Genomic DNA, 20,366 nt, shown 5'->3' with positions numbered 1-20,366 from the left:
TGTGCACAAAACTAGGCAAGGAACCTTAATTAAAATAAATAGTATGTGCCCACTAATTAATTCAAGAATTAATTAGAAGAATGTGTTGATTGTTGTTATGTTTATTCTTGATTGATTGGTTAGAGTCTTCACATGTTAAATTGATAAATCACGTAAAGTGTAAGAGGATACGCACCAGAACTCTTGGAACGTATATACCTTGAGTATGAACATATGGGGGGAGTTATGTGACTTTATATTTGAGCATAGCTTCTACAGGGGTATAGGACGATGTACTTTCTTTTATTATTATTTATGCGCTGGAATTCCGTCACCAAGTTGTGACATAGTAGGTGCCAATTGGAGTAGCTCTCTGGTTGGAAGCTCCATTTTAATTGGCTATATTTTTAAGGAAGGAAACCCGTTCGATGCGTAATCCAAAGCTATTAATTAATAATTAATATTGCCAGTTATGAGTCAAAGATAAGTTGACTTTGATTGTATGGCAAGTATGTTTTATTACTATTCTTATTGATAATATATTTTATTACTATTATTATTGATGGCAAGTATGTTTTATTACCGTTCGGTGCATATGTACTCAACTTTTGCTGATTCGTACTTTTGTGTTTGTGTTTGGCTTTCCTTTGGTTAGCCCTACTATGATACATTTATATGGTAAGTAGAGGGTTGAAATAAAGGGAAAGTGACAGGTACTTGAAGCATGAAGAGCATGATGGGAATGAGTGCCGAGAGTTACTTGTTATGCTTTCCTAGTTTTATGTTTTGATTATTTATTAAGGATTAATCTTGATGTGTTTATTTTAAGTTGGATTTTAAAAAGGGCCATGTTTGGATTGGTTCCAACTTAAGATTTAATTATTTCTATTTTGTTTTGAGGTTGTGAACTCAAGTTTTATTTTCAAAGTTGGTTTTTATTTTAGACTTCCACTGTGTGACTTTGGAAAATAGCCTTAGCCGTTATCACGGTATCGGTAATATTTTGGATATTTCCTTAAAATAGTTTTAATTAGGGTAAAAAGAGTATTTTAAAATGAGGGAATTTTTGGGGTATTACAACTGCTACCTAGCATCCCGTCTCGATAATTACATTATCACATTCAAATCTTCTACCAGTCGTAGAGCCATGACAATGGCCTTTGCTTCAGCCACGTCGACCTGCCATCTCACCTTTACCCTCCTTGTAGCAGCAAAAACCACAGCTCCAGCAGAGTCACGAGCTACCACACCCAACCCACCCACCCTTCTTCAGCCAAGGATGCATCTACATTGATTTTAATCACTCTAGGAACTGGAGCTTTCTAAAAATTCGGACTCTTGACCTGGGTAGTCAGAGTAGTGGAATAGATTGCCTTAGCATATCTATTATTCTCATCTACCCACCCGCAAACACGATCCAAAAGCAAAGATTGAGGTGTAATACTCCGCTGAAAGACTCTGACATTGCGGTCTAACCACAAACCCCACATCAGGAAGTGGCCCTTCACCTTCACCTCTTCATCACACACCTTCCAAGCTTCAATAAGATCACAAGGGGAGCCTTCAAAATCTGCGATAAATAAATCAGAACAGTCTATATCATGCCATAAATCACGTACTTTGTCATAATCGAATAGAGCATGCCTCCAAGTCTCATCCTATTTCTCACACCAAGGGCACAGAGCATTGTCAAGCAGATGACGCTTCTTCAATAAGCTCTTGACAGGAAGAGTTTCTGTACAAAGACGCAATAAAAATTCTGAGCCTTTGGACACACATTCGCTTTCCAGATTTCCACCCAAGCACCATAAAAATTTTCCAGGTCACACCTTTTCCCTAACATTTATGCTGATTTTACCGAGTAATTCCCATCCTTTGAAAATGCCCATGTGATCTCGTCGGTAGGACGTCTCGAGCTCAAAGGGATTGATAAAATGCATTTTCTATCCTAATCATTGAAATGTGACTCTAAAATACTCCAATTCCACTCCATGTTATCAAGGTTAATTAACTCACTAACCTTATTAATTCCGGTGGTAGGGGTGCTAGTTGCAAATCTGGTCTCATCGTCAGTTAGCCATGGGTCATTATAGATATCAATCATTTCACCATTTCCAACCCTTTAAAGCGTTCCTTCTTTAACCAGAGACTTTGAACACCAGATACTCCACCACGCAAAACTCCCACCATACCCCAAATAAGAATCTAGGAACCCACATCGAGGAAAGTACTTTGCCTTCATTACTTGACAGAGGAGGAAATTTGGCTTGCAAGCTAGTCGCCAAGCTTGTCTTCCGAGTTAAGGATCATTGAAAACCGCAAGATCATCAAACCCCATCCCACCAAGGGGTTTTAAGGTGCACAAGGAGTCCCAACTCCTCTAGTGAATACGTTTCTTGTCATCCTTCCCACCCCACCAAAACCTTGACATCAAGGAGTGAATTTTCGTTATGACCTCACTCAGAAATTTTAGTACTCCCATTAAATACGTAGGTATTGCCTGGATTACTGATTTAAGCAAAATTTCCTTCCTGGCCTGTGATTAAAACCTTCTCTTTCCACCCTTGAAGTGTTTTCCACACTCTATCAATCACCGCATCAAAAATAGCCCTTTTCAACCGACCCAAAATACTTGGAATACCAAGATATTTTTCATGTCGCTCCATATGCCTCATATTGAGAATCTCCAAAATCTCTTCTTTTTGCTCAGATTGAACCCCTTTACTAAATGACACTTTTGAATTCTCATAATTAATTTTTTTCCCAGATGCTACTTCGTACTGGTGGAGTTAATCAACAATGATTGAGCATTCCCTACGGTTGGCCCTAGTAAAAAGGAGGCTATCATCTGCAAAAAGAAGGTGAGACATTCCCGGACTGTTCCTAGTAGCCTTTGCTCCATGCAATTCTCCAAAAACCACCTTTATCTAAATCATCTGAGAGAAAGCACCTGCAACAATGATAAAAAGAAATAAAGAAAGAGAGTCTCCCTGACGTAATCCTCTAGATGGAGACACCGAACCACAAACCCCTCCGTTAATAACAAAGGAGTATTTTTCTGTCAATACTAGCGTCATAATGAGAATAACCCATCTACCGTCGAATCCCATTTTCAGAAGAAGTTTTCTCAAGAAACCCCATTCTACTCTATCGTAGGCTTTACTCATGTCAAGATTGATAGCAATGTGGCCCTTTCTTCCTTTGCTCCTTTCCTTCATCATGTAAAACAACTCCATAGCAACTAGAGATTATCAGTTATAAGTCTTCTCGGGACAAAAGCACTCTGACTTTCAGAAATTAAGAATACCTTTGAGCCGGAGAACCACACACTTTGACACAAGCTTGTAGAGGACATTATAAAGACTTATGGGTCGAAAGTCCGCTACAGATTACGGTTCTTTAATCTTCATAATCAAGGCAATATTTCTTTTATTGAGGTGATCAGGGAGAGCATTCCCATTCAAAATACCTGTGACAAAATTTGCTACATCATCACCCACTATATACCAAAATCGCTGGTAGAAAAACGCATGCATCCATCCGAACCAAGAGCTTCGCTAGGATGCATTTGCTTCAGAGCCATATGAACTCCTCCTCTGTGTATCGCCTAGTCAAATTAGCATTCATTGCCTCCGAGATCTTACATTGCACTCTACAAAGCACTGCCTCAAAATCATGATAAGTGGGATTACTAGAAGTAAAAATCCCATTAAAGTAGGTGCTAATAATTTTTAGCAGGTCATCATCATCTTCCTGCTAAACCCCACTACTATCCCAAAAGGCCTTTAATGTGATTTTTGCGGTTTCGTTGAGACGCTTTGTGATGAAAATACTTCGTATTTTTGTCCCCATCTCGAACCTCCGTAATACGAGACCTTAAGTTCCAATAAGCCTCATTTTTTTCATTTAGGAGCTTTTCCGAATATGAGCACTCATTACAACTATCCATAGTTGTAGGAAGAGCTTGGGCATTTCTAAGTGCCAACTCCACTACAGCAATTTCTTTTTCAAGATTTTTACAATTTTTCTCACTCCACTTGTGCAAACTCCTGCTCACACTGTTTCCACCTTACCCAACATGCCACCCCCAAATTATTTTCCCAAGCACCTTTAACTACCTCCTCACATCCATCCTCCAAAAGCCAATAAGTGTCAAATTTTAAATTCTCTTCTTTTCTTTTTCTTTTTTGAGTTTCCATTGTAAGAAAGTAAAAGAGGAGTGTGATCAGACTTACATCGCATTAAATGCTTAACATTAGCTTTTGGGAACAAGCTGCAACACTTCTCGGAGCCAAAAAAATCTATATAGGCGCTCCCTAACTCGAATTGCAAGGGTTTGACCACGTTCCCATGTATACCACAAACCAGTAAAACCCAAATCACGAAGGCCAAGCTCCTCAATCACTTCACAGAAATTCTCTATCTCCCTCCTGACACCACCAGCCCCTTCTTCTCTTTCCTCATATGACAAGATTTCATTAAAGTCTCCTCCTAGAACAATTTGCACATCATCCTCACACACATGCTTAAGCAGCTTCCAAGTATTTGGTTTTTCTTCAGTTTTTAGCCAGCCATAAACACCAACGAATCTCCATTTCATTTCACCAGCCTCCTATATATCCCCACAAATGTGGCGATGAGAGAAAGAGACAATTCGGAAATCAATGTCATTCTTCTAGTATAAGCATAAGCCACCTGATTTGCCTCAGCTAGAAACACCAAAGGCATTATGAAAGCCAAGAGAGCCCTTGAGATCTTTAACCACCTTATTATTTACCATTGTCTCATAAATAAAAAGTAACCTCGGGCAATGTTTCCTACTCCGTTTACGGAGGTGACGAACTGATCGGGGATTGTCCATTCCCCGACAGTTCCAAGATAACTTGATCATCGGGTTAGGCGGGGCTAGTCATCACGCCAATGGCTCCACACCATTTGAGAATGTAGTATAGATGATTTTCTTGTTGACATGCTGCTCTCCTTTAACACCTTCACCCCCTCCCTTACTCGTTTCCCCATTTCCATCTTTAAGTGTTTGCCTTCTCCCTCCCCTACCACCTCACTATGCCTAGTCACCCTCTTCCATGCTTTCCCTCCCTTTTTGTAGTTCACACCATCAGTTAGCTCCTTTAAATGAGCTTCATGATCTCCCACTATGCATAAAGGTGGTTCTTTACTTATAGAAAATTCCTTACTGACCCCCATCGATACTACGTCAATCATTTCACTTCCCCTTATTTCTTCTCCCTCCTTATCCATGGAAACATAACCTCCCTCACTCTCCTTATTCATCATATTTTCCTTCGTTATCTCACCTCCTTCTCCCTCTTTAATTTTTTCGACCTCCCTTCCCTTCTCCCTGCTTTCCACCTTGTGAGAGTTTTGGCCCTTCGTAATGAAGAGAAGCCTGACAGCGCCACTTAGGCCCTCAACATCATCAGCATCATCTTTTTTTGTAGCCTTCCAAGGTGTCGAGACCCGCAACTTCTCATTAAACCTTCTAGCTACCTCCGGCTCATCATAGTCCTTTTCCCCATGCCCCAACAAACCGCAATAATAACAAAATACAGGTAGTTTCTCATACTTAATAGGCACTTCAATCGAGCCACTCCCCGTACGTAACTTCATCGACTTCATTAAAGGTTTATTGACATCAATGTAAACACTAATTCTCAAGGATTTATTTATTCCAATGGCATCAGTTTTATCCATTTCTAGAAAAGTCCCAATTTTCTCACCTAGTCTACTAACATTTGCTTCGTTATCTCTCCCTTTAATACCCAAAAGTTACACACAAAAATTAAATAATATCATACCTTAAATAAAGCCGATATATATATATATATATATATATATATATATATATATATATATATATATATATATATATATATATATATATATATATATATATATATATATATACTTCCTCCGTTACACATTATGTGCAACAAAATGAGTTGCACATTTCCCAAGAAGAAATTTTTAAGGGAGGTTAATTAAGGAAAGAGAGCAAATAATTAAGTTCATAATTGGACAACAACACTACCACCAAAACCTACCCCACCCACCCTGCTGCCACCACAGACCCGAATATGCAGCAACCAACATACATCCCCACAACCACCCAAAACCGACCAAGCACAACCACCCAAAAATCGACCAAGCGCAACCTTGTAAACAACCTCCACAAGCACAAAACCGACCAATAGCCTCCACCAAACCCAAAACCCGCAACCTCGTAAACCCCCAAACTACCTCCACCAAAAAAACCAACAATTTACACCAAAAAAAAAACCAACATCGTGAACCATACCCCTCCCATATCCAACAAAAAAACAACCAATTAACTTTTAATATGAAAAAAAAGATGAATATGAAAAATTAATTAATAGCTTCACATCATCAATTAGGATTTTATTTGGTTAAATTTGACCATGAAAACTCTAGATCTAGAATTTTCATGGTCAAATTTGGGCATAAAAACCTCAAGAGCTTTGGTGGATATGATGAAACAAAAAAGATAAGGAAGATAGAGGAAGGGGAGTCGATAGCAAGGAGAATGGGCGGCGGCGACGTCACCTTCTAGCAAAGAAAGTGGTAGTGGTGGTCGTCGACAATGGCGACCGTGATCTTAGGAGAGATGAAAGAGAAGAGAAATTTGTGGGTAGATGAAGAAAGAGGGTACTCTAGAGTAGAGACTAGTGGTGGTGGTTTCTAGTGAGTGGTGAAGATGGTGGTTGACTGGTTGGAAGAGAAGGAGAGTAAGAAGAAATTTGAATTGAATGGGTTGATTTGATTAGTTTGGGGTAAATTTCATGACAATCATTAACTTAAATTAAGTTAGTAACAAGTTTATAATATTTGAGTTAATGTGTTAATTGAATTTAAGTAAGGGTATATTGGTAAATTCATTTTAAAAAATATACTAAAAAAAGAAAGTTTTATTTTGTTGCACATAATGTGAAACTTGTTTCACATAATATGTAACGGAGGAAGTATATATATATATATATATATATATATATATATATATATATATATATATATATATATATATATATATATATATATATATATATATATTGCTAAGGATGCTGAATTTACTTTTTTTTAAAAAAAGGTTTTAGTTTGTTGCAGCGTACAACATCATTTTTAGCAAATATTGTACTCCCTTCGTGTTTTAATAAGTGTTATACTTTGATCGGCACATAGTTTTAAGCAATTTAATTGAGTTAAATAAAATAAGAGGTAAGTGGGTTGTTGGAGTACTAAAAAATTGTAAAAGAAAGATAGTGTGGTTAATAATTTATTGAAAAGTAATGAATATGAGAGGAAGTATATAATAATAAATAAAATAGTAGTGGGTTTGGAGGGGGACTATGAGAGAAGAGAGATATAATATTTAGGAAAAATTGTAAATAATAATCCCAACTTTTTTCCATTTTCTTTTATTAATCTCAACTTTGGATTATTCTGGAATAATTCCAACTTTGGGGGTTGTTTACCTTCTTCAATCCCAAATCGGTCAACGAAAGTCAATGACCTATTATATCAGGTTACTTGACACGTGTCAAGTCCTGATTGGTCAGAAATTTAAAAAAAAAAATTTTAAAAAACCAAAAACCAAAAATCACAAAACACCTTCCAGCCTTCCCTCCTCCACCGACCCACCATAACCTCCACCCCACTGCCCAGTCTACCACCCCTATCTCACCGGCCCGCCATCATCTCTATCTCGCCAGCCCACCACGCCTACCCTACCTCTGGCGTCACCATTTCCCCTTAACCCACCACCCCCAAATTTCCCCTGCAATCCGCCGACGCCATTAATCATTACAACCGTTATAGAGCTGTCATACAATCAATATCTAGAAGATGTAGAGCAACTCATACAATCCGGCAATCACTCATATATCTGGCAATCAATCCAGCTAATTAGCTCATACATCCGGCAATTCGGCATAAATCTGATGCGTTAATCCGGGAATCATAAATCAGAGTTGGGACTTGGGAGAAAAGGGGGGTTACAGGGATTGGGAGTGGTGGTTCAAGGGGGAAGGGGGCGGGGCAACGGGAAGGGAGGAAGGGCGGCTGGCCAACGGGAGGAGGGTTGTGGGTTTTTCGGTGCGGGAGGGGATTGGGGTAGTTGGGGTTCCGGTGGACGGTGGGGCTGGGTGGTCAGGGAAGGGTGAGACTGTGTTTTTCTGTTTTTTTTATTTTATTTTATTTTTTGTTTTTTTACTAAAATATTTTTGGCTAATTAGCTCTTGACATGTGGCATTTATTTTAAAAAAAAAAATTTAACCTTTTCAATAGGTAAGTGGTAATTGGGATTGAAGAAAGCAAACAACTCCCAAAGTTGGGATTATTCCAAAATAATGCAAAGTTGGGATTATTAAAAAATAGAGCAAAGTTGGGATTATTTTTTACAATTTTTCCTAATATTTAAAGGTAATACTTTTTTTAAAAAAAAAATACAAAAGGTGTAACAGTTATTATTAAAATAAGATAATTTTTTTTTTTTTTTTTTTTGGGTGAAGGGGATAGTATTTGAACCATTATTTAAAAACGAAGGTGAGTATACTATTATACTACTCCGTATTTTTAAATGTGAATTTCTCGAAAAAGTAGAACAAGTTTTGTAGTGCAAATCAATTGAAATTTGTCAAAGTTAGCAAACCGGTGTGCCACACTACCAATGAACAAAGCTGTTTCCTCCGATTTCAGAAAAGGTGAAGAATTTGGGTTTGTTCTTTGAATTTAACTGAGCTTCAAAATATGTTATGTCTTCAAATTTGCTCAAAACCACATCAATAATTGTGGCAGCTGTAAAAGCAGGACAAATAGTGTCTGCTCGCAAGATGTTCGACGAAATGCCTATTAGAGATACAGTTGCTTGGAATGCGATGCTCACATCTTATTCTCATCTGGGTATTTACCCAGAAGTGTTTTCGCTGTTTCGGAAGATGAGAATTGCTAATACAAAGCCTGATCATTTCACATTTACTGCTACTCTAAGTGCTTGTTCTGGTGCAGGAGATGTGAAATATGGTTCTGCAATTCATGGTTTAGTAGTTATTTCTGGGTGTCAGCATTCACTTCCTGTTGGCAATTCTCTTATTGATATGTATGGAAAGTGTATGATTCCTTGCAGTTCTGAGAAAGTGTTCGAGGAGATGCAACTGCCGAATGTAGTGTCATGGTGCTCACTTCTGTTTTCCTATACATATGCTGGTCTTTTAGGTGTTGCTGCAGTAGTATTCAGCCGTATGCCGGAAAGGGTTGAAATATCTTGGAACATAATGATTGCAAGTCATGCGCGGCATGGAGACTGTGAGTCGTGTTTGAACTTGTTTAGACAAATGAGAGAAGATGGCGGTCGTCCTGATCAATGGACTTTGAGTGCCCTCGTAAACTCGTGTGTTGGAAGGGAGGAAACCAACTTTGGACGCATGATCCATGCTTTTGTGACTAAAAGCGGATGGTATACTTCTGTTGAAGTGCAAAACTCAATTTTAACCTTTTATACTGAGTCAAAATCTCAAGATGATGTTAGCAAGGCCCTTCAGTCCATGGACTGCTGGAATCAGGTTTCCTGGAATTCTGTCATTGATGCTCATATGAAAATGGGGAATACCCATGAAGCATGGATTCTGTTTCAGCAGATGCCAGAAAAGAATGTTGTTTCCTGGACATCGATGGTTGCTGGATATGCTAGAAATGGACAGGAATCAGAAGCTATTTGGCTGTTTGTTCATATGATGAGAGATTCTGTTAACCCTGACGAGTTAGCGTTTGGTGCATTCTTCCTTGCATGTTCTGGTTTGGCTTTACTTGGGCATGGTTTGATTATACACGGATGCTTGATACGGCATGGTTTCCGTGCCTCTGTATATGTAGGGAATGGTTTGGTTAATATGTATGCTAAATGTGGAGACTTACCAGGAGCAAGTAAAGCATTTGGTGATGTCATCAGCAAAGATTTAGTGTCGTGGAACACAATGTTGTTTGCATATGGGTTGCATGGACGGGCCAAACAAGCCCTGCAGCTTTATGAAGAAATGTTGGCACAAGGGAATAGACCAGATGTTGTGACATTCATTGGCTTACTAATGACTTGCAGCCACGCTGGTCTTGTTGAGGATGCTCAATTTTTTCTGGATTCTATGTCATCAGTTTATGGCCTATCTCATGAAATGCATCATGTAGCATGTATATTGGATTTGCTTGGGCGTGGTGGATATTTAACAGAAGCTAGATCATTAGCTAAGGGAGTAAAAGCTTTCAAGGGAAAGTCATCTGAAACAATGTTAGGAGCATGTTCCATGAACTTACACATACCGTTAGCAAAAGAAATTGGGGATGATTTGATTATAACAGAGCCTCTTGATGAGATGAGTTATGTTTTGATGTCAAATTTGTATTGTGCTAGTGGGCAGTGGAAAAAAGCTGAGACGGTAAGGAAGATTATGGTTGATCAAGGAGTAAAGAAAACGCCTGGATGTAGTTGGATTGAGTTAAAAAATGAATCGATAACTTTTGTTTCAGGAGATTTTTCACACCCATACATGGACAAGATGTGTAAGATACTAAGCAATCTTGAACTTGAATTGAGATATCCATGCATTTTGAATTGCAACAATTAAATTTTTATCTCTGACATCTATATCTTGCCACTTTTCCTGCTTCATACTGAACACATCTAACTCACCTTATATAGTTGATTCAGTCAATAGTTCTATACTATACTTTGTGCTCAGAATTATACTAACATTTTCTGAATACATGCATGTGTATTTACTTTTGTTCAAGTTTTTACTTTGTGTTGCTGCAAGAATATCTTTTGCTGAGGCTGAAGCCAGACATCCACACTTTTGTACTTTTGGCAAGCGAGCTGTACACTTATCTCAAACTTACTTGGTGAGTAAACTTTCTTACTGCGTGTTGTTCATGGCAAGGCCTTGTGAAATCCAATGAGAAGAGGAACATCAAAGAACACTTCCCTCTGCTCATTGAAAAAGAATGAACTCCTGGCTTATAAGCTTCACAATGAACTCCATTTTTTGAATTGTAAAGATGATATACAAGCACTATATTTCATTGGCGATTAAGACATTTATGGGAACACAGCTCGAATCTGAGCTGAGCAGTTACACTAAAAATAATGAAAACCTTAATTTTTTTTTTATTTTTTATTTTTATTTTAATGCTATTTTGTGATACAGGGTACTCTTTATGAAATCAACAATTGAAAAAAGTGACCTTTTTCTCTGTGCTAAGGATCCCCTTAGTGCTTTACGCATCACACATTCACACCTCTACTAATTCATAGTATCAACTGATGACTGATATATATGATGTATATACTTTCTTCTTATTGGTTGCAGTAAGCCACTGTCCATAGAGCTGATTTCTCTATTTGAACTAGTACAAGTAGTTGCTAGATTTGCACATTGAAAGATCAAATGCTCTAGATGAATATGTGATTTACAGAGTGTGTATCTAATTGTGATTGATTTATAGGTGTACAATTGTGAATGATTTTGCTAACAAATTTGTATCCTCAAAAAGTACTACCTCCGTTGATTATTATGTGCAACTTTGGGGTATTATTTGTGAGATATAAAATATTCCAAAGTTGTACATAATGATTAACGGGAGGTAGTATATGATTGTGAGTGATTTACAGAATGTTATGAAATACCAACAGAACCTTCACTATTTGAAAACCCTATTAGCCAGGCAAAGCAAAAGGAAAAAAGCGGTCATATGGTAGATAACCTGGAACCAGAAGAGATTTCAAGCATCTAGAAGTCTACAACAAGCGAAGTACATATTGGGAAGGTTTACCTTCATAATTAATAAAGGGGTTGGACTGAGTTGCCTGTGGGACAATAGAAGCAGCAGCAAACGGATCCATCAATGCTCCACCTCCATTCTTAGCTTGGTTGATATCTTCGTCAAATACCTCCCATTTATCTGTAATTACTGTCTTCAAAGATGGCTTATCTCTTTCCATTTGATCAATATTTTTTCTCTCACTAACACACACTATTGTTTCTGTATCTGTACCAGGATTCTCCTGATTGTAAGAACCTTTTTCTTCATGATCAGCTTTACCTGACATTGCTGCTGAAGGCGAGACCAAATTTCCGTTAATAATTTTCTCAAGTTCCAATAAGTCGTCCTCTAGGATTTGCTGGATTTGTGGACATTCAGTTGCATGAAGCACCCCAATTATTTGGCAAAACTCAAAATAATCAGACAAGTCTTCTCCTTGTTTGTTGGCTCTATGTACTACATCCAGGGCCATTGAAGCTTCCACTTTTCCCATCCGATTAGAGTAGATTTTCACTAGAGCCTTGGCGATTCCATCACAAATCTTACTATACAATTCAAAAACCTCAATAACCATACAATCCATAGCCTCGAGGACCACCACTTCATCTGTCATCCTGATGCCCCCATATGGCCGGACATGTAGTACTGCTTCAAGCAGATCCTGCCACCGCTTTACCCTTTCCAGTTGCATCCTTATTCCATCTTTCTCCTCTACAATCACTGGGAGCGCCATCTCATCCTGCAACTCTGCTGACTGCGTGACAGACTTAAGGTCTGAGAACAAGAAGTAGGCCTGAACAAATGAACTGCAAGCCCCACGAAGAGGTCCATCACGAATATACCCATCCTGAAACCCCGACAGATCAAAGGGAAGCCGTCCAATCTTCCGTGTGCCAGGAGCCTTGGTGCAGAGGACTCCGTGGAGGAGGATCAGAGACTTAAGAGCCACAATCCAGTCATGTGTACGTTCCAACCGGCGTGTTAAAGCCCACAGCAAAATGATCAAATGAGATGGTGAGGTCCTGACCCACATGAACACCCTCTGAGCATTCTTGTAATCCACACAAGAATCATCATGACTTGTTGCTCTGATCAATGCTGCCTCTAGATCAGGATGCCTGTGCCTCGTCTTCCTCGATAGGCTTGCCATTATAATGCTGTTTCGATCCTTAATTATACCCGATGCTCTCTTCCATAGCTGCTTCATTATTGTGAAGACTATCTAGCTGGTTCGAGTCACCAGATGATCGAATATGATAATATGATTTGTGATATTGAGTTTTTGATTTTCGTTTGTTGTTGATTTGTTTGAGTATTGAAATTGTTGATAGGATAGAAGTGGCAAAATCGAAGGAAGAAATCAAGAGGGAACAGAAACTGCTGGTCGGCAGAAGGCTGTTTCCTCTTGATTTCCTTCTTCCTGTTCGAGTTTCAAGCCAACAGCCTGTTGATCATAAACGTGCGCGCATGCACTTTGAAGCAATATGCCCGTTTTTTTTTCTTCTTTTTTTTTTTTTATTTTTTTATTTTTATTATTATTATTTTGATCTTTCTATCTTTTGTTTTGAAGACTTGATCTTTCTATCTAGTTATATTTGACTGAAACTATGTTTTTTATTTTCTATTTTCTTTTCTTTAAAAACTATATTTAATTTTGTAGTAATAGACATTAAATTTTAAAAAAAAAGAAAAAAAAAAGTCTTGTTAGATTAGGTTTCATGCATATTATTTATAATGTCAACTTCTTATAAATTTTACTTAATAATAATTATACAAATATATCGACAAATATAAAAGTCAAAAAGTTGCAAGCAAAATAAAAGTATAGAACAATGGAAGCTTTATCAAGGGGACTCCATTACCCACCCCTTTGGCTTATATAAACTAGTCCTATATGTATGCAATATGTGCATTAATTAATATTGTTATTTATTTATTACGAGTATAATCTTTTTTTGACACAACACGAAGCAAATATATATTACAGGCTTATAGCCTCAAAGAGTTGTTTACAACAAAAGCCTACCTCTGCACAGCCATTAAGGAAAACAACCCAAAATGAATGACTAGAAGCAGAGGAGAGAAATAGCAGAGGACAGCTGATACTAAAACTAAAACTAGGATCACTATCATCATAAGGATGGATAGTGATATAGAGCTTAGAGTTCTGCATATAATACATTGAAAAGACAAGAGTAAGCTTAAACATAAAAACTAAAATACTTATCATACAACCTATATTACTAATAATAGTGACAGAAGTTGACATCCACAGCATCGAAACTACCTTCCAAGAGTGACTATCCAGATGATGAAGAAACCCCCAAATCAGCATCATAAATATGCTTAGCAAAGGGAGGAACCAGGAAATTGTTGGGGTTTGGTGAGTCCGACTCACCGCGGAAACAAACCCAAAACCAAGACCGCACTCGCAATAAATAAAACCATAAACATAATTAAATTAATCACAAGATTAAGATAAGCTAATTACCTTTGATGCGTGCTTCGCTCCAAATGAGCTCTTACTTGAAAGCTTCAAGTCCCGCTCGCACGGAGACCTCCAACGAAGTCCACCCGCACCAACAAAACCGACTAGGTCCAATGTCTTGAAGTTAGCAAGACCCGACCAACAAAACCCGAGTAATAATATTGAGTTCAAAGGTTTTCACTAATTGTGATGCCTTTTCCAACTCTTACTCAAGCATCTTTCCCAATGCCCATACTTGGGTATTTATAGGAAATGATGGGAGTATCATTTACTCTCCCATCAATGTGGGATAGTATGATTTTTCCATTTTATTTTAAAGCTAAAATAAAATCAATAATCAAGCTAGTAATAAATCAACAAGTGGCAAGCTCATGTGAGTGGTTAGGTGAGGACCATTTGGAGAAGGGGGGGACCAAACTTGCTCCCCACTCCCTCTCCCATAACCGGCCACCTCACTCCCCACACACTCAAGGACCACAAGCCACATGGCACCCACCCTTGGGCACCAAGGCAGCCAAGGTGGGCTGCCATGTGCTGCTGTCCGTGGCAGCCACGCCCAGCAAGCCCAGCAAGCCCAGCACTTGCATGCGGGCTGCTGCTGCTGCTGGCCAGCACGCCCAGCATGCTTGTGCGGGCTGCTGCTGCTGGCCTTGTGCCTTGGCCAGCGCTGCTAGGCAGCAAGCAATGGCCTAGCCATGCTGCTGCTAGCTGTTGCGAGCTGGCGCGCCTAGCGTGCTAGCTCCAACAGCTTGTTGCGGCGTGGCTTGCTAGCCATTGCGCGCACAAGGCTGCGCCTAGCATGCTAGCACGCACTAGGCAGCGCCTAGCCTTGCGATGCTAGCATGAGTGCGCTAGCACGCACCAGCCAGCCTAGGCTCGGCTTGGTGCGCATGCTAGCCACCATGCTAGGCCATACGCCCTTAGCACTCGGTTTGCTAGGGCATTCCGATGCTAGGGGTATTTTGGTCTTTTGTTGATTTATTACTATTTCTCGTCTCGTCTTTCACTATTTATCGACTCGACTTCCGACGCTCTAAGCTCGAATTTCCGACGTCTAAATAAATATTACTCGGTTGACTCATTAATTCCTTCAGAATTAATTCGTCGTTTCGGTTTGTTGAATGCTTGGGTGTGACCCGAAGGGTTCAGTCAAGATTAAGCTGTAACATTAATTATCCATTAATATTACTGATCGGAAGCGGCCTCCACCCAGGCATTCCGATCACTTGACCTTACTGAATATATTAGCTTTCTAATAATTCTGAACCCGCTAACGGAATAGTACACTTGTTCGAAGGACACCATTCCTTTCAATCTCCCACTTGTCCTTCCGGACAAGTGCTCATTTTGTGTACAGCCCTTTCCTATGTCGCTTAATGTCTCTTCATGAACTATAAGGTAAGATTTTTGTCATCCTTATTACGTCCAGAAGTGTTTCCCGATTCCGAGTCCGACTGTCAATAAACAGATGATTTCTAAAATCCATCCGAGCACGGCCATGCATTTTACAGTCTCGCTCTACGAGAGGCCTTGTATACAACAAAGACATTTTCCCTATTTTACTAGGGGGACATTCCCAGTCTTGTAATGTAGCTCCTCTTACTGAGAGGACCTAGCCGCCCGAGTGTTGCCGTTATAATCCCCTATTACGGCAGACGTTTGACAACATCAAAGCGAACTAGTACTCAAACAAGAGAACTCACAATACTCATGGTCGAGGAAATAGGTTCCGATAGCCATAATGAGAAGTATACTTATGACAAATTTTTAATTTCTTAAAGTATTCTCATAGGTCGATCCAGTATGGTTCTAAACCAATACCTGTGCAAATGATTTATGACAATCATGTCCTCGTAGCACATGAAACGGTGCTATAAATCAGACTACACACTAATCTCAATTGGTCATTAATCGTCCATCGTTTAAATGACCTTGATTAGGGATAATTTTCGATTATAATATTCAATGTTCACTTAATAGGTGTTTCCTTACCAAGACTGGTCTTGATACCCTATTTTGAATATTCTCAGAATCGAATGGACTCATTATTTAATCCTAAACCACAATTAAATAGCAAAACGGAGTAATAAAATGTTGCATGAAATTTTATATTACTCCAAAACATGAATGGTTTTCCTTAGTGTCTTACATTAACTTTTCTCAAAATTAACTAAAACACTAAACAAGGAAATCAAAGCCAGTCTCCTACATGCTTGATTCCCATTGCCTCAACGTGCTTGTTGTGCTTCACTTGAGGCAAAGGTTTAGTAAGTGGATCGGCTACATTGTCATCCGTTCCAACTTTGCAAATTCTGATTTCACCCTCTGATTTCCATTCTCGAATCATGTGAAATCGCCGCTTGACATGTTTGACCTTCTGATGTTCTCTAGTCTCTCTGGCCTGAGCAATAGCTCCATTGTTGTCACAATAGAGGGCTATTGGACCCTTTATAGAGGGTACAACATCAAGTTCGCCAACGAACTTACGAATCCAAACAGCCTCCTTAGCTGCTTCAGCAGCTGCCAAGTATTCGGCTTCAGTTGTAGAATCTGCAGTTGTACTCTGCTTTGCGCTCTTCCAACTAAACGCCCCTCCATTTAGACAGAACACATATCCAGATTGCGATTTGAAATCGTCTCTGTCTGTCTGGAAGCTTGCGTCGGTATAACCTTCCACAACTAAATCCTTTGCACCACCATACACCAGGAATTTATCCTTGTTCCTTTTCAGGTACTTTAGGATATTTTTGGCCGCAGTCCAATGCGCCTCTCCTGGGTCTGATTGGTAACGGCTCGTAGCACTCAAGGTATACGACACATCTGGCCTAGTACATATCATGGCATACATGATAGATCCAATAAGCGAAGCATATGGAATCTGATTCATTCTTACCCGCTCATCAGGTGTCTGTGGACACTGCTTCTTGCTTAGGGTTATGCCATGTGACATTGGCAGGTGACCTCTTTTGGCCTCCTCCATGCCAAATCGAGCAAGTACCTTATCAATATAAGTACTTTGACTCAATCCAATCATCCTTTTCGATCTATCCCTATAGATCTTGATGCCTAGTATGTACTGAGCCTCTCCCAAGTCTTTCATTGAGAAGCACTTTCCAAGCCAGGCCTTTACAGACTCTAACAACGGAATGCTGTTTCCAATGAGCAATATGTCATCGACATATAAGACTAGGAAGGCGATGTCACTCCCACTGACCTTCTTGTAAACACAAGATTCATCTGGATTCTTGATAAAACCAAACTTACTGATGGCTTCATCGAAACGCAGATTCCAACTTCTGCTTGCTTGCTTTAATCCATAAATGGACTTCTTAAGCTTACAAACTTTCCCAGCATTGTTTTGGTCGACAAAACCTTCAGGCTGTGTCATATACACAGTTTCTTCCAAATAACCATTAAGGAAGGCGGTTTTGACGTCCATCTGCCATATTTCATAGTCGTAATATGCAGCAATCGCTAGGAGGATCCGAACGGATTTAAGCATTGCAACTGGTGAAAAGGTTTCATCGTAATCAATACCATGAACTTGTCTGTAACCTTTTGCCACCAATCTAGCTTTGTAAATGAATACATTTCCATCTTTGTCGGTTTTCAACTTGAAAATCCACTTACATCCGATCGGTGTATAACCTTCGGGTAAGTCAACCAAGTCCCAGACTTGATTTTGAAACATGGAATCCATTTTAGATCTCATGGCCTCTTGCCATTTAGCAGAGTCGGTGCTTGCCATCGCTTGCTTGTAGGTTGCTGGTTCATCTCCATCCATAATCAGGATGTCCTGATTCTCGGTTAATACTAAACCAAGATATCTATCAGGTTGAGATCTCGGCCTCAGAGACCTACGTAGGGTAATGGATTGAGCATTTGCATTGTCGGTTCGACTTTGCACATTTTGATCATTTTGACCTGCGTCAACAGATGCTGTTTGAGCACTTTGACTGTCATTATGATTTTGTTGCTCATCCTCACGAACTTCGTCGAGTTCGATTTTCCTCCCACTTGTCATTTTGGAAAGGTTCTCCTTCTCCAAAAAGACACCATCGCGAGCAACAAACACTTTGTTCTCCGATTTGTTGTAGAAGTAATACCCTTTGGTTTCTTTTGGGTAGCCCACAAAGTAAACCTTGTCAGATTTGGGATGAAGTTTGTCAGAGATCAATTTCTTGACATATGCTTCGCATCCCCATATCTTTAGAAAAGATAACCTAGGAGGTTTCTTCGTCCATAATTCATATGGAGTCTTTTCTACAGCTTTTGATGGAGCACGGTTCAGTGTTAGTGCCGCAGTTAGAAGTGCGTGTCCCCAGAAAGAGATAGGAAGATCACTAAGACCCATTGTTGATCGTACCATGTCTAACAAGGTCCGATTTCTCCTTTCGGATACTCCGTTCCATTGTGGAGTTCCTGGAGGTGTCAATTCTGAAAGTATACCCTTTTCTTTCAGATGGTCATCGAATTTTTTGGCTCAAGTATTCACCACCTCGATCCGATCGAAGGGCTTTGATTTTCTTGCCAAGCTGATTTTCAACTTCACTCTGAAATTCTTTGAACTTTTCAAATGATTCAGATTTGTGCGACATGAGGTAGACATAGCCATATCTACTATTGTCGTCTGTGAAAGTGATGAAATATCGATGTCCATTTCTTGTGGTTGAGCTCATTGGTCCACATACATCGGTATGTATGAGACCCAATAAGTCACTTGCCCTTTCTCCCAACTTGGAGAATGGCTGTTTAATCATCTTGCCTAATAGACATCCTTCGCAATTCTCAAACGATTCTAAATCGAAAGAGTCAAGAACACCTTCTTGTAGAAGTTTCTTGATGCGTTTGATGTTAATGTGGCCAAGACGACAATGCCACAAGTAAGTCTGATTTGACTCCATGGTCTTAGCTCTTTTGGTATCATTATTCACATTATAAACTTGTTTGTCTAATGAAAGCACATAAAGACCATTTTCAGAATGTGCAATACCATATAAAACATTATCGAGATAAAATGAACATTCTTTGTTCTTTACTCGAAATTCAAAACCTTTGGCGTCCAACGCCGAAATTGAAATAATGTTTTTGGTAATGTTAGGAACATAATAAACATTATCGAGTTCCAAAACTAGCCCGGTGGGCAAAGACAAACTGAGAGTTCCTACGGATACGGCACCAATTCTGGCTCCATTGCCGACCCGGAGTTCAATCTCTCCCTTCTCTAGCCTTCTAGCGTTCCTTAGTCCCTGAGAATTGGAACAAAGGTGTGAGCCACATCCGGTATCTAATACCCATGATGTTAAGCTAGTGAAGTTAAAGTCTATAATGAATATACCTGATTCAGAAGCAACGGTTCCGTTCTTCTTATCTTCCTTGAACTTGAGGCAATCTCTCTTCCAATGTCCCTTCTTCTTACAGTAGAAACATTCGGAATCAGATTTAGAAGACGCTACCCTCTTATCCTTGGTAGCTTTAGACTTAGGCGGAAAAGTTTTCTTCTTACCTTTCCCCTTAAAGCCTTTCTTCTTCTTGCCCGAAAATTTGAACGGCTTGCCCTTTTTAATCATGAGCATATCATGCTTTCCCTCATCCTTGAGCGTTTGCTCAGCTTGCTTCAACATACCATGAAGCTCGGTGAGGGTTTTCTCCATGCTGTGCATATTATAGTTCATCTTGAACTGATCATAGCCTTTGTGCAGCGAGTGGAGAATGATGTCAATTGCCATCTCGGTTGAATACCCCGCATCAAGCCTTCCCATGTTTTCAAACAATCCAATCATTTTGAGTACATGTGGGCTGACTGGCTCTCCTTTCTTGAGCTTGCTCTCAAGGATCTGCCTGTGGGTTTCAAACCTTTCAGTTCGGGCTTGCTCTTGGAACATATTCTGCAATTCAGAAATGATCTCAAAAGCCGTCTCCTTTTCAAAGAAAGTCTTTTGAAGCTCAGGAGACATTGTGGCCAACATGATACATTTGACATCTCGATTGGCACTTTGCCATCGATTTAGGGCAGCTTGAGTTACCTCCTCATTGGGAGTCTCGGGCATTTCCT

The 20,366-nt window shown here is 39.5% G+C and overlaps 2 protein-coding genes across 3 annotated transcripts; one reads left to right on the top strand and one right to left on the bottom strand.

Moving 5' to 3' along the window:
* Positions 1-7,783: 7,783 nt before the first annotated feature.
* On the top strand, positions 7,784-13,113 carry LOC145583075 (pentatricopeptide repeat-containing protein At2g36980, mitochondrial-like). Of its 2 annotated transcripts, XM_081640202.1 has the most exons (3): positions 7,784-10,902; positions 11,721-11,963; positions 12,058-13,113. In XM_081640202.1, exon 1 carries the CDS (start codon positions 8,766-8,768, stop codon positions 10,626-10,628), a length of 1,863 nt encoding a protein of 620 aa, XP_081496328.1. In that variant the 5' UTR covers positions 7,784-8,765; the 3' UTR covers positions 10,629-10,902; positions 11,721-11,963; positions 12,058-13,113. The 2 variants fall into 2 exon arrangements, with proteins under 2 accessions (XP_081496328.1, XP_081496327.1); XM_081640201.1 differs by having other exon boundaries at positions 7,784-11,963.
* Positions 11,793-13,030, bottom strand: LOC145583076 (putative clathrin assembly protein At1g25240). The gene has a single exon (XM_081640203.1). The coding sequence runs from the start codon at positions 13,028-13,030 to the stop codon at positions 11,798-11,800; it is 1,233 nt and encodes a 410-aa protein (XP_081496329.1). The 3' UTR covers positions 11,793-11,797.
* Positions 13,114-20,366: the final 7,253 nt, after the last annotated feature.

This window comes from Chenopodium album, chromosome 15, assembly GCF_948465745.1.
Source record: "Chenopodium album chromosome 15, dcCheAlbu1.1, whole genome shotgun sequence".
NCBI classification, from domain to species: Eukaryota; Viridiplantae; Streptophyta; class Magnoliopsida; order Caryophyllales; family Amaranthaceae; genus Chenopodium; species Chenopodium album.
This window is presented reverse-complemented; position numbering and strand designations above follow the sequence as displayed.